The sequence below is a fragment of the Choloepus didactylus genome, chromosome 6 (genome assembly GCF_015220235.1).
Source record: "Choloepus didactylus isolate mChoDid1 chromosome 6, mChoDid1.pri, whole genome shotgun sequence".
NCBI lineage: Eukaryota > Metazoa > Chordata > Mammalia > Pilosa > Megalonychidae > Choloepus > Choloepus didactylus.
The window spans coordinates 10,261,190-10,273,995 of record NC_051312.1 but is presented as its reverse complement, the minus strand read 5'-3'; the positions used below and the strand labels follow the sequence as shown (position 1 = coordinate 10,273,995).

The following is a 12,806-nucleotide window of genomic DNA, read 5'->3' as shown; positions in this document are numbered from 1 at the left end:
CACCCCCCTTTTGGGACGGAAGTAACAGGAGGCAGTTTCAGAAAAGTCCTTCCGTCCGGAACCTCTTCGCTCGAGTAGGCAAGGCACGGGGGAACTCTAGTCTCAGAGGACCCAGTGTTGCAGGGGGACGTTTCACCTGAAGGACTGCCTCGTTTCAGTAACAACTTTATGGCTCCCGGAAGTGCCTCCTCCCCGTCCTCTTCCCAGCCTCAGGGCTGTGGGCTGCAGCTCCAGCGATGGAGGCGGTAGCCGCCGGGCCTGGCCCGGGGTCTGGACCTGGAGACTCCCCCGAGAGTCCCGAACCGGAGGCTCCGGAGCGGCGGCGGAAGGCGCATGGGATGCTGAAGCTTTATTACGGCCTCTCGGAGGGGGAGGCGGCGGGGAGGCCCGCGGGGTCGGACCCCCTGGACCCGACAGATCTTAACGGGGCGCACTTCGACCCGGAAGTGTACCTAGACAAGGTGTGGGGGGAACGAGGCTCCAGATATATTGCACCCCGAGATCATGCCTCCGACTTGGTTGTGGGAGTCGGGGACGGGAGTAGGGGTTTCATAAGAGTGGTCGGGCCTGGGGAGGACGCCCCTTCGCCGGGTAGTAGGGGCAGAGCTGGAATCTGAGGGGGCGTGGGCAGGTTTGGACAGGCCTGAGGTGGCACAGCGTTTGCGGTCCCCTGGGTTGATGGGCTGAAGGACCAGTGTGGGGGCGTGGCCCAGGCGCTGACAGGCACAGGGTTGGACTTGGGTTGTGTCTGAGGATTTCAAATGCTGGCAAATCCCAAACAGGCTTGAGCCTGGAAACCCTGAGCTATGCTGTTTACGAGCTCCATGTGTGGGATTCCTGACAAGGGTGGGATCAGGATTTTCTTGCATCCAGTTGGGAGCGTGGTTGGGGGGTTGTGAGTGCCCTCTGACCAGAAACACTAACCACCCAACTTCCTCCAGCTTCGTAGGGAGTGCCCCCTGGCCCAGCTGATGGACAGTGAGACGGACATGGTGCGGCAGATCCGAGCTCTAGACAGCGACATGCAGACCCTGGTCTATGAGAACTACAACAAGTTCATCTCAGCCACAGGTGACTCCCACTGGGATGGCCCGTCACAGCCCCACAGGCCCCAGTCCCTCCTCCTGGGTAGGGGGAACCAGTGGGGGATTTAAAGGGAGGAGCTCCAAGTTCCAGTCCTGCACTTGTGTTGATATACTTTTCACCTGCCCCTCTCTAAGCTTTTGTGGTGAGATGACTGTGGCAGTAATAGTGGCCCTCAGAACGTTGTTTTGAGGACCAAAGGGGAGAATGGATAAAATGGAATTAAAAAATGAAATACATTTCTCTAAAGCACTTAAAAGAATCCCTGACACCAAGGAAGACTCAGTGAGGCTTAGTTTCTCTTATTAGTGTTTGCTTTCTCCCCTGGTACAGGCCTATCTTGAAAGTGGCCTTTTCCTGTCTTGTTTCTTTTCTTTCTTTTTTTAAAATTAAGCAAAGACACAGAAAGTTTATGACATTAGGGACACAGAGACCATGTAAAAGTTTTATCTTTTCTTTCTTTTGTTCCCTTTATTTTCTTTTCAAGACAGTACTAAATGCTCTTCAGCTTTCATACCCACTGGCTTTTTGGTGAGATACACTACTTGGACTTTTGTAATATTTTTGGATCCACATGAATGTACTCCTGGAGGCAGACCCAGAGGGTTTACCTGCAGTCCATGGGAATGTTCTGCGTGCATCTGGGGGGGAGTGTTCTGATACCTGTTACTCTCCTGGTGTCACAGTCATGCGTGTAATAACATGCTGTTTGTTCTTTTATTGATCTGAAGTAGGGTTAACATTACCTTTGTTGGAATATGCGTAATGTTTTGGCATTCAGCTTGTGCAAGGATGGTTTGTTATTTTCATCTTTTTCCGAAGAAAGAAGGGGAAATTATAAAGTGAGTATTGGGGGTCAAGAGCTCGGAATCTATAAAGACTAAAGTCTTTTACTCATTGAAGAAATATTCATTGAAGGCCTCATTGTTTTTGCCAGTGGCTGTTGTATACATTGGGGATATAGCAGTGAACCAGCCAGACAAAACTCCTACCTCTGGGAGCCCACATTCTAGTTGGGGAGACAGACAATAACACTCAAAGGTGGTAGTAAGTGCTACCAATTAAAAAAATAGTAGAGTGGGAGGAAAAGGGAAAAGAATAATATTGTGGATGGCGTCCTACTTTAGATAAGGTGAGTGTGGAAAGTTTTCTCTGAGGTAGTGACATTTGAACAGGGCCCTGTTGAGAAGGAGCCAGCTATGGGGAGGAGGGGTCGGGGGAGGAAATGAGGGTACAGAGGCTCCAAAAGGAGAGCATATCTGGTGTACTTGAAGGGCAGCAGGGAGGCCAGGTGAGTTTAGGAAGGGATGAAGGAAGGAAAGAGTGGTAGGAGTCTAGGGCAGAGAGGTAGTGGGGGCCAGATCATGTAGAGACTTGAAGGTGGTTTGAGAAATTCTCCTTTTTATTCTGAGAGAGATTGATGGAAGCTGTGAGCAGAAGAATGGGGTGATCTGACTTGTGTTTTAAAAGGATCCCTCTGTCTGCTTTGTTAGAATGAACTATGGGGAGGTGAGGACAGCAGAGACACCAGTTAGAAGGCTATTGCAGCTGCCCTGGCAAGATGCTGGTGGCATGGACCAGGGTGACAGCAGTGAAAAAGTGGAATAATTGAAGATTTACTTTGAAGGTCGAGCTTATGGGATTTACTGATGGGATTGTATGATATATGAGAGAAAGAGCATCAGGGATGATGGAAGTTTTGAGTCTGAATCACTAGAGGGACTAAAATGATGTTTATTGTGAAAGGGAGCACTGGGAAGGATAGAGGGGTGAAATTCAAAAATTCAGCTTTGGCCTCGTCTAGTTTGAGCTGTCTATAGACAAGTTCAGGAGAAAGGCTGAAGCTCGAGCTACGTGGAATAGGATGAAATCTCAGGGCACCCTGACATTGAGGGATCAGAAGGAAGTTTGAGGACCGAGCCCTGGGGGTACTGTGACATTCAGAAGTCACGAAGAAAAGGAAGATTTCCATGGAAGGTTTGAGGACAACTCAAATGAAGGAAGTATTTCAAGAAAGTGGTAAAATGCTAATGAGAATAATGTTGCATGAGTGCCTAATGATGGTGAAAGAAAGAGAGGGGAAACTGCAAGAGCAAAGTCCTTGGGAAAGAGCAAGGGATGGAACAGTGCACAGGTGGAGGGATTGGCCTTGGCCAAGGGCTGAGAGCTCAGCCACTGTTGCAAGGCAGAACACAGAGTGTGGGCTGAGGGTGGATGTGTGGGGTTTACCTAGAGACCTTCCAGGACACATTAAGGAATGTTGCCTTTTTCACAAAGTTCTAAGCCAATCGTGGTGCGTAGGCAGATGAGTGACGTGCTCATTACCTCCAGCCGCAGGGGGAGAAATGGATTGGAGAGGTGGCAGGAGTCAGGCCCTATCAGTGGTCCAGGGCAGAGATCTCGGTAGCTGGTGCCAGGATAGTAACGGTGGGGACGAGCAGTCATGGGCAGGTGGAGAGGTATTTGTGGGCAACACTGATAGGAATTGGTATTGGGGAGCTTGGATATAAAGAATGACTCTGGATTTCAGCCTGAGCACTGGATGGTGGGTGTGGTACTTAAGAAACTGCAGGAGGATCAGGTGGAGACATAATGAGCTCGTTTTTTGGTTTTGTTTTGTTTTTTATTATAGCAGTTGTAGTTTTACAGAAAAATCTTGTAAAAAATACAGTTTTCCCATACACCCCCCCCATTGGCGCTCTGTGTGGTACCTTTGTTACAGCGGATGAAAGAATATTAACTTTGTACTATTAACTATGGTCCTTAGTTTACATTAGATGTATTTTCCCCCCATATACCACCCTATTATAATTTTTTTTTTTTGGCTTTTATAAAAGGCGGTTTATTTGGTTACACAGTTACAGTCTTAAGGCCATAAAGTGTCCAAGGTAACGCATCAAAAATCGGGTACCTTCACTGGAGGATGGCCAATGGCTTCCAGAAAATCTCTGTTAGCTAGGAAGGCACGTGGCTGGCGTCTGCTCTGGAGTTCTGGTTTCAACATGGCTTTCTCCCAGGACGTTCCTCCCTAGGCTTCAGCTCCTCAAAAATATCACTCTTAGTTGCTCTTGGAGTGTTTGTCCTCTCTTAGCTTCTCCAGAGCAAAAGTCTGCTTTCAAAGGCTGTCTCCAAAATGTGTCTGTAAGCTGAAGCTCCTCTCTCAGCTCTATGCATTCTTTTTTTTTAATACCAATTTTTTTTTATTTTGAAACAATCCAAACTTACAGAAAAGTCACAATGATAATACAAAGAATTCTCAAAACTCTTCATCAGGTTTCATCAATTGTTAACAGTTTGACACATTCACTTTAGCTCTTTATATATGTACCTATTTTTTTTTTCTGAACCATTTGAAAATACATTGCAGACATATCCATTTACCCCTAAATATTTTCACTGTATATTTTCTTAGAACAGCAAGGTTCATTTTTATAACCACAGTATAACTATCAATATCAGGAAGTTTAACATGATACAGCACCGTAATCTGCACACATTTTTCAAGTTTTGCTAATTATCTCATTAATATCATTTACAGCAGTTTTCCTTATTCTGGTGTAAGATAGTCCAGGATCGTGCCTTGCATTTAATTTTCATGTCTCAGTCTTTGTTGGGAAAGTTCTTCAGCCTTTCTTTGGCTATGATGACTTTGAAGTTTTTGAAGAACCTTGTTTTAAAAACAATGCCTAACATCTGCCCACCACACCACAGCTGGTTTTGTTTTTTTGTTTTTTTAATTCAATTTTATTGAGATATGTTCACATACCATGCAGACCACCCTATTATTAACACCTTGCTTTAGTGTGGTACATTTGTTAGAATTCATAAAAGAACATTTTAATAGTTGTACAGTTAATTATAGTCCATCATTTACAATAGGGTTCACTGTGTTGTACAGTCCTATGTTTTATCTTTTAATTTTTATTGTAGTAACATATATATGACCTAAAATTTCCCCATTAACCACACTCACACAAATAAATCAGTGCTGTTAATTACATTCCCAATCTTGTGCTACCAACACCACCATCCATTTCCAAACCTTTAATCAACCTAAATAGAAATTCTGAACAAATTAAGCATGAACTCCCCATTCTGTATCCCCAACCCAGTGTCACAGTTCTTCTCTTTTTACCTCAAACCTATGATCTCCGTTAGAAAAGGCCTGAGCTTCGTCAGGTCGTGATTCAGTGGGTTTGGGCTTCTTTCAAGCAGCCTCCCACTCAATTAAGAGTCTAGGGACAGACAATAGTTTAAAAGTAAAGAGCACTCAAGACAAGAATTCACCTTTAACACATTTTTACTAAAAGGAGCATTTAAGGTAAAAGGAACAAGTTTACAATGTAAAAATTAATTGATACATTACCAAGCCTGGGAGCCCCCCTTTCTCCCGACACAGCTGGACATGAAATCAGAGAGAGCTCCCCCTTGTCTCAATTACAGAAAATTTATAGCCCTTGATTTAGAGTAACTTTAATTGTCATTCTCTATTTTTACATTAAATGATGCTTCATGAACACGAATGCCTCACGAAGCAGAGCATCTCAATCCATGAGTTGTTCAAGATCAAAGGAAGGTATCCATGTTATCAGAGACTTAGCCTTGAATGCCCATAAAACTCTACTGATAACATTTTTACTAATTAAGCTATGATTTCTGTAAGAATGATGTAATACAACTTTTACTTGTATAAAAATTAGAAAAGAGATTACTATTACTTGTTTCTGTCAATATAGTTTTTTTTTTTAATTCTATTCTGTTGATTAGTTTAGCCATTTAATCATATTGATAAACATACATTTGATTTGGACTGTATTCAACCTTGCTACATTATTTATGACTTCTCTATGATTAAAGTAATAGCTGCAACCCATCCTGTTTTCACAGAGGACTAAGGGATTACATGTTATCTATATCTAAGAAGGTTGAGAGGGCCTTTCTGCTTTCTTAAAAAATATTCACAGTTCGTTTAACTGTTTAGCTTCTCCTTCAGTATAATTTTCTAATATGGGACTTGAAGGGTATGAAACATCTGTCCCGGTTATTATAGTAATGCCTTTCCACTTTTTATCATTTGGAAATTGTGCTTGAGTGTTTTTAGGTAAAAGTTCTGTTAAATATGCTTCTATATCAGAAGGAATAACCAGTTATTCACTATCAGAACAGAAAATATCAGGTGGTACATGAGAGCAGTATAAAGAGAAAGAATCAGCATTCTCATTATCAGATTCCTCCACAGAGGTATTATCCTGTGATACTAGCCCATGATAACCTGTATTCTAGACCCTAACTCTATGAGTTTATTTATTCTAATTATTTCATGTCAGTGAGATCAACAATATTTGTCTTTTTGTGTCGGGCTTGTTTCACTCAACATGAAACATGTCTTCAAGTGTCATCCATGTTGTAGCATGCATCAGACCTTCATTCCTTTTTATGGCTGAATAATATTCTGTTGTTTGCATATACCACATTTTGTTTATCCATTCATCGGTTGTGGGCACTTGGGTTGCTTCCATCTTTTGGCAATTGTGAATAATGCTGCTTGAACATCAGTGTGCCAATATCTGTTTAAGTCCCTGCTTTCAGTTCTTTTGTGTACATGCTTAGTAGAAGGATCGTCAGGTCCTATGGTAATTCTATACTTAGCTTTCTGAGGAACTGCCAAACTGTCTTCAACAGCAGCTTCACCATTTTACATTCCCATCAGCAATGAGTGTTCCTGTTTTTCCACATCCTCTCCAACACTTGTAATTTTCTTTCTTTTTTTTAAATTTAGCCCTTCTGGTGGGTATGAAATGGTATCTTGTGGTTTTGATTTGCGTTTCCCTAATAGCTAGTGATGTTGAGCATCTTTTCATGTGATTTTTAGCCATTTGCATCTCATCTTAGGAGCAATGTCTGTTCAAGTCTTTTGCCCATTTTTAAATTGGTTCTTTGTCTTTTTATCGTGGAGTTGAAGGATTTCTTTATATATTCTAGATATTAAGCCCTTACGGGCAGTATGTGGTTTCCAAATATTTTCTACCATTGAATAGGTTGTCTTTTCACTTTTGTGACAAAATCCTTTGATGCACAAAAGTTTTTAATTTTGATGAGGTCCCGTTTATTTGTTTGTTTTTTTTTTCTTTCATTGCTTGTGCTTTGGCTGTAAAGTCCAAGATACCATTGTCTACCACAAGATCTTGAAGATGCTTCCCAACATTTTCTTCTAGGAGTTTTATGGTCCTGGTTCTTACACTTAGGTCTTTGATCCATTTTGAGTTAATTTTTGTATAAGGTGTGAGATATTGATATGGATATCCAGTTCTCCAGCACCATTTGTTGACGAGGCTATCCTGTCTCAGTTGAGTGGACTTGGCAGCCTTGTCAAATGTCAATTGGCCATGATGTGAGTGTCTTTTTCTGAACTCTCAGTTTGATTCCATTGGTCAATATAGCTATCTTTATGCCAGTACCATGCTGTTTTGACCACTGTAGGTTTGTAATATGTTTTAAAGTCAGGAAGTGTGACTCCTCTGACTTCATTCTTCTTTTTCAAGATGTTTTTGGCTATTTGGAGCCTCCTACCCTTCTAAATGAATTTGATAATTGGCTTTCCATTTCTGCGAAGTAGGCTGTTGGAATTTTGATAGGGACATGTTGAATCTGTAAATCATTTTGGGTGTAACTGATATCTTAACAATATTTAGTTTTCCAATCTGTGAACACAGAATGTCCTCCCATTTATTTAGGTCGTCTTTGACTTATTTTAGCAATGTTTTGTTTATTTCTGTGTATAAGTTCTTTACATCCTTGGTTGAATTTATTCCTAGATATTTGATTCTTTTAGTTGCTATTGTAAATGGAATATTTTTCTTGATATCCTCAAATTGCTCATTGCTAGTGTATAGAAACACTAATGATTTTTGTGTGTTGATCTTGAGCCCCACCACTTTGCTGAATTCATGTATTAGCTCTAATAGCTTTTTATGTAGATTTTTTGGGGACTTTCTATGTATAGGATCATGTCATCTGCAAATAGTAAAAGTTTTGCTTCTTTCTAATTTGAATGCCTTTATTTCTTTTTCTTGGCTTACTACACTACTCTGGCTAGAACTTCCAGCACAATGTTGAATCACAGTGGTGACAGTGAGCATCCTTGTCTTGTTTCAGATTTTAGAGGGAAAGCTTTCAGTCTTTCCTCATTGGATATGATGTTAGCTGTGGGTTTTTCATATATGCCCTTGATCATGTTGAGGAAGTTCCCTTCTATTCTTATTTTATAATGTGTTTTTATCAAGGAAGGATGCTAGACTTTGTCAAATGCTTTTTCTGCATCAATTGAAATAATCATGTGATTTTCCCCCTTAATTTTATTAATGTAGTGTATTACATTAATTTATTTTCTTATGTTACACCACCCTTGCATACCTAGGATAAAACCCACTTGATCATGGTGTATAATTCTTTTAATGTGCTATTGGATTTGGTTTGCAAGTATTTTGTTGAGGATTTTTACATCTGTATTCATAAGAGAAATCTGTAATTTTCTTTTCTTGTAGTATCTTTATCTGGCATTTGTATTAGGGTAATGTTGGCCTCATAGAATGAGTTAGGTATTGTTCCCTTACATTCAGTTTTTTTGGAAGAGTTTGAGCAGGAATTGGTTTTAGTTCTTCTTAGAATGATTGCTAGAATTCACCTGTTAAGTCATCTGGTCCTGAGCTTTTCTTTGTTTAGGAGGTTTTTTGATGACTGATTCAATCTCTTTACTTGTAATTGGTCTGTTGAGATCTTCTAATTTCTTCTAGAGTCAGTGTAGATTGTTTGTCTGTGTCTAGGAATTTGCTCGTTTCATCTGGGCTGTCTAATTTGTTGATAATACGGTTGTTTATAGTATCCTCTTATCTTTTTTATTTCTGTGAGGTCAGTAGTAATGTCCCCCCTCTCATTTCTGATTTTATTTTCTTGCTTCTTCTCTCTTCTTTCTTTGTCAGTCTAGCTAAGGGTTTGTCAATTTTATTGATCTTTTGAAAGAACCAACTTTTGGTTTTATTAATGCTCTCTATTGTTTTTTATTCTCAGTTTCATTTATTTTGGCTCTCATCTTTCCTTCTGCTTGTTTTGAGTTTAGTTTGCTGTTCTTTCTCTAGTTCATTCAGGTGTGCAGTTAGGTCTTTGATTTTAGCTCTTTCTTCTTTTTTAATGTAAATGTTTAGGGCTATAAATTTCCCTCTCAGCACTGCCTTTGCTGCAGCCTATACATTTTTATATTGTGTTCTCATTTTCTTTTGTCTCAAGATATTGACTAATTTCCCTTACAATTTCTTCTTTGTCCCATGGATTGTTTAAGAGTGTGTTCTTTAACTTCCATGTATTTGTGGATTTTCCAGTTCTCTGTTATTGATTTCCAGCTTCATTCCATTATGGTCAGAGAAGATGCTTTATAAAATTCCAACCTTGTTAAATTTATTGAGACTTGTTTTGTGATCTATCTTGTGGTCTCTCCTGGAAAATGATCCATGTGTACCTGAGAAGAATGTATAACCTGCTTTTTTGGGGTGCAGTGTTCTATAAATGTCTGTTAGATCAAGTTCAGTTGTATTATTCAAGTTCTCTGTTTCCTTATTAATCTTCTGTCTGGAAGTTCTAGCTATTGATGAAAGTGGTGTATTGAATTCTCCAACAATTATTGTAGAGGTGTTTATTTCTCCTTTAAGTTTTGCCAGTGTTTGCCTCATGTATTTTGGGGCACCATGGTTAGGTATATAAATATTCGTGATTATTATTTCTTCTTGGTGGATTACCCTTTTTATTAATATATAGTGCCCTTCTTTGTCTCTTGTAACAGCTTTTGACTTAAAGATGTTTTTGTCCAATATTAGAATAGCTACCTCAGCTCTTTTTTGATTACTGTTTGCATGGAATATCTTTTTCCATCTTTTCACTTTGGGTGTGAGTCTTATGAACACCATATAGTTGGATCCTGCTTGATTCTGCCAATCTGTGTCTTTCGATTGGGGAGTTTAATCCATTAACATTTAGTGTTATTACTGTAAAAGCAGTACTTCAGCCATTTTGTCCTTTGGTTTTTATGTCATCCTTTTTTTTTTTTTTTTTGGTCTCTCTTTTCCTTTATTGCAACCTCCCTTTCTGTATTGTTGATCTTTTGTGATATATCTGATTGGTCCCTTTCTCATTTCTGTTTCTGTATATTTTCTTAAATTAAATTCAGTTTTATTGAGACGTGTTCACATACCATACAATCATCCATGGTGTATAGTCAACTGTTCCTAGTACCAGCATGTAATTATGCATTTATCACTCCAGTCTATTTTTGAACATTTTCCTTACACCAGAAAGAATAAGAATAAAATATAAGTAAAAAAGAACACCCAAATCGGTTGCTGCGTTGCGGGTTCGGTGGCCGTGACGCGTTTCTGTCTGCGGAGAAGATTGCTTGCGCCATAGCTTTGAGTCGTGGAGTTGTTTGAGCTGTAGGCCGTCGGGAGCGGTCGGGAAGGCCGGAGCCTTTCGGTGCTGTTTGCGGCGTTTTGGATAGAGGCTCGTTATGTTGCTGCTGTGCCGTTTCGTCTGTGAATTCTTTTGAACTGCGGTGGGAGCTCAGCCTCGTCCAGTAGCCGGTAACAAAAAGTACAGAAATAGTGGTTCATCTTCACTCAGCACCTCCCAACCAAGAACCTGGTCCATTCCAAAGAAGTAAGAATTCCTATATCAAACTCTCCTTCAAAGAACTTGGCCAGACTGAATGTAAAAATAGTGGTTCATCCGTGGAATATGACTCCCGGGGAGGAATGTAGACCTGGCATCGTGGGACGGAGAACATCTTCTTGAACAAAAGGGGGATGTGAAAGGAAATGAAATAAGCTTCAGTGGCAGAGAGAATCCAAAAGGAGCCGAGAGGTCACTCTGGTGGGCACTCTTACGCACACTTTAGACAACCCTTTTTAGGTTCTAAAGAATTGGGGTAGCTGGTGGTGGATACCTGAAACTATCAATCTACAACCCAGAACCCATGAATCTCGAAGACAGTTGTATAAAAATGTAGCTTATGAGGGGTGACAATGGGATTGGGAAAGCCATAAGGACTACACTCCACTTCGTCTAGTTTATGGATGGATGAGTAGAAAAATAGGGGAAGGAAACAAACAGACAAAGGTACCCAGTGTTCTTTTTTACTTCAATTGCTCTTTTTCACTCTAATTATTATTCTTGTTATTCTTGTGTGTGTGCTAATGAAGGTGTTGGATTGATTTGGGTGATGAATGTACAACTATGTAATGGTACTGTGAACAATCGAAAGTACGATTTGTTTTGTATGACTGCGTGGTATATGAATATATCTCAATAAAATGAAGATTAAAAAAAAAAAAAAAAAAAAAAGACATAATGCTGAGCAAAATAAGCCAGGCACAAAAAGAGAGATATTGTATGTTACCACTAATGTGAATTCTGTGAAAAATGTACAATGTTTTATACTGTAGAATGTAGGGGACCTAGAGATACCAATTAGTGGAGGGGGAATGATAATCTAATAAGAACAGATAAACTATGGAGGGTAATCTCAAGGTTATGGGAATGCTCAGGAATGATTATGGTTTGTAAACTTTCTTGGATATAGTAAGATCATGTTGGAAGCAATAGAGTTATTTTAGGTTTTTTTTTTCTCTTATTCCATTGTTTTCTTAGGGATTGTTAATTTTCTTGGTGTATGGTAGGAACATATTGGAAGCAATGTAGTTATTTCAGATTATTTGTTTTTCTTACTCCTCTGTTTGGACATGGTTTATTAATTTTCTTGGGGTGTGGTAGGAACATATTGGAAGCAAAGTAGTTATTTTAGGTTATTTGTTTTCCTTAATCCATTGCTTTGTTTGAAATATTGTGGGGTTTTTTTGGTGGTTGTTTGCCTGTTTGTTTTTAATTTTTTGATAAAGTTAAAAAATTGAAAAAAAATCAGTAGAAAAATGGGAGTAAAAACTAAATGACAAATAGGGTGGGATGGGGGGATGGTTTGGGTATTCTCTTTTCACTTTTATTTTTTATTCTTATTCTGATTCTGATGTAAGGAAAATGTTCAGAAATAGATTGTGATGAACGCATAACTATATGATCATACTGTGAACAGTTGATTGTATACAATGGATGACTGTATGGTTTATGAATATATTTCAATAAAACTGAATTAAAAAAAAAAAAGGGGGGGGGATGTGAAAGGAAATGAAATAAGCTTCAGTAGCAGAGAGATTCCAAAAGGAGCCTAGAGGTCACTCTGGTGGGCACTCTTACGCACACTTTAGACAACCCTTTTTAGGTTCTAAAGAATTGGGGTAGCTGGTGGTGGATACCTGAAACTATCAAACTACAACCCAGAACCCATGAATCTGGAAGACAGTTGTATAAAAATGTAGCTTATGAGGGGTGACAATGGGATTGGGAAAGCCATAAGGACCACACTCCACTTTGTCTAGTTTATGGGTGGATGAGTAGAAAAATAGGGGAAGGAAACAAACAGACAAAGGTACCCAGTGTTCTTTTTTACTTCAATTGCTCTTTTTCACTCTAATTATTATTCTTGTTATTTTTATGTGTGTGCTAATGAAGGTGTCAGGGATTGATTTAGGTGATGAATGTGCAACTATGTAATGGTACTGTGAACAATCGAAAGTACGATTTGTTTTGTATGACTGCATGGTATGTGAATATATCTCAATAAAATG

The 12,806-nt window shown here is 39.6% G+C and overlaps 1 protein-coding gene across 1 annotated transcript in view; it reads left to right on the top strand.

Annotated features, from left to right (window-relative positions):
- Positions 1-138: 138 nt before the first annotated feature.
- The window catches only part of VPS51 (VPS51 subunit of GARP complex), a 22,416-nt gene continuing 9,748 nt past the window's right edge, over positions 139-12,806 (top strand). The window contains exons 1-2 of the mRNA XM_037839052.1: positions 139-461; positions 942-1,071. Coding sequence (XP_037694980.1) covers positions 237-461; positions 942-1,071 — 355 coding nt within the window. The 5' untranslated portion in view covers positions 139-236. The remainder of the gene's footprint in view (positions 462-941; positions 1,072-12,806) is intronic.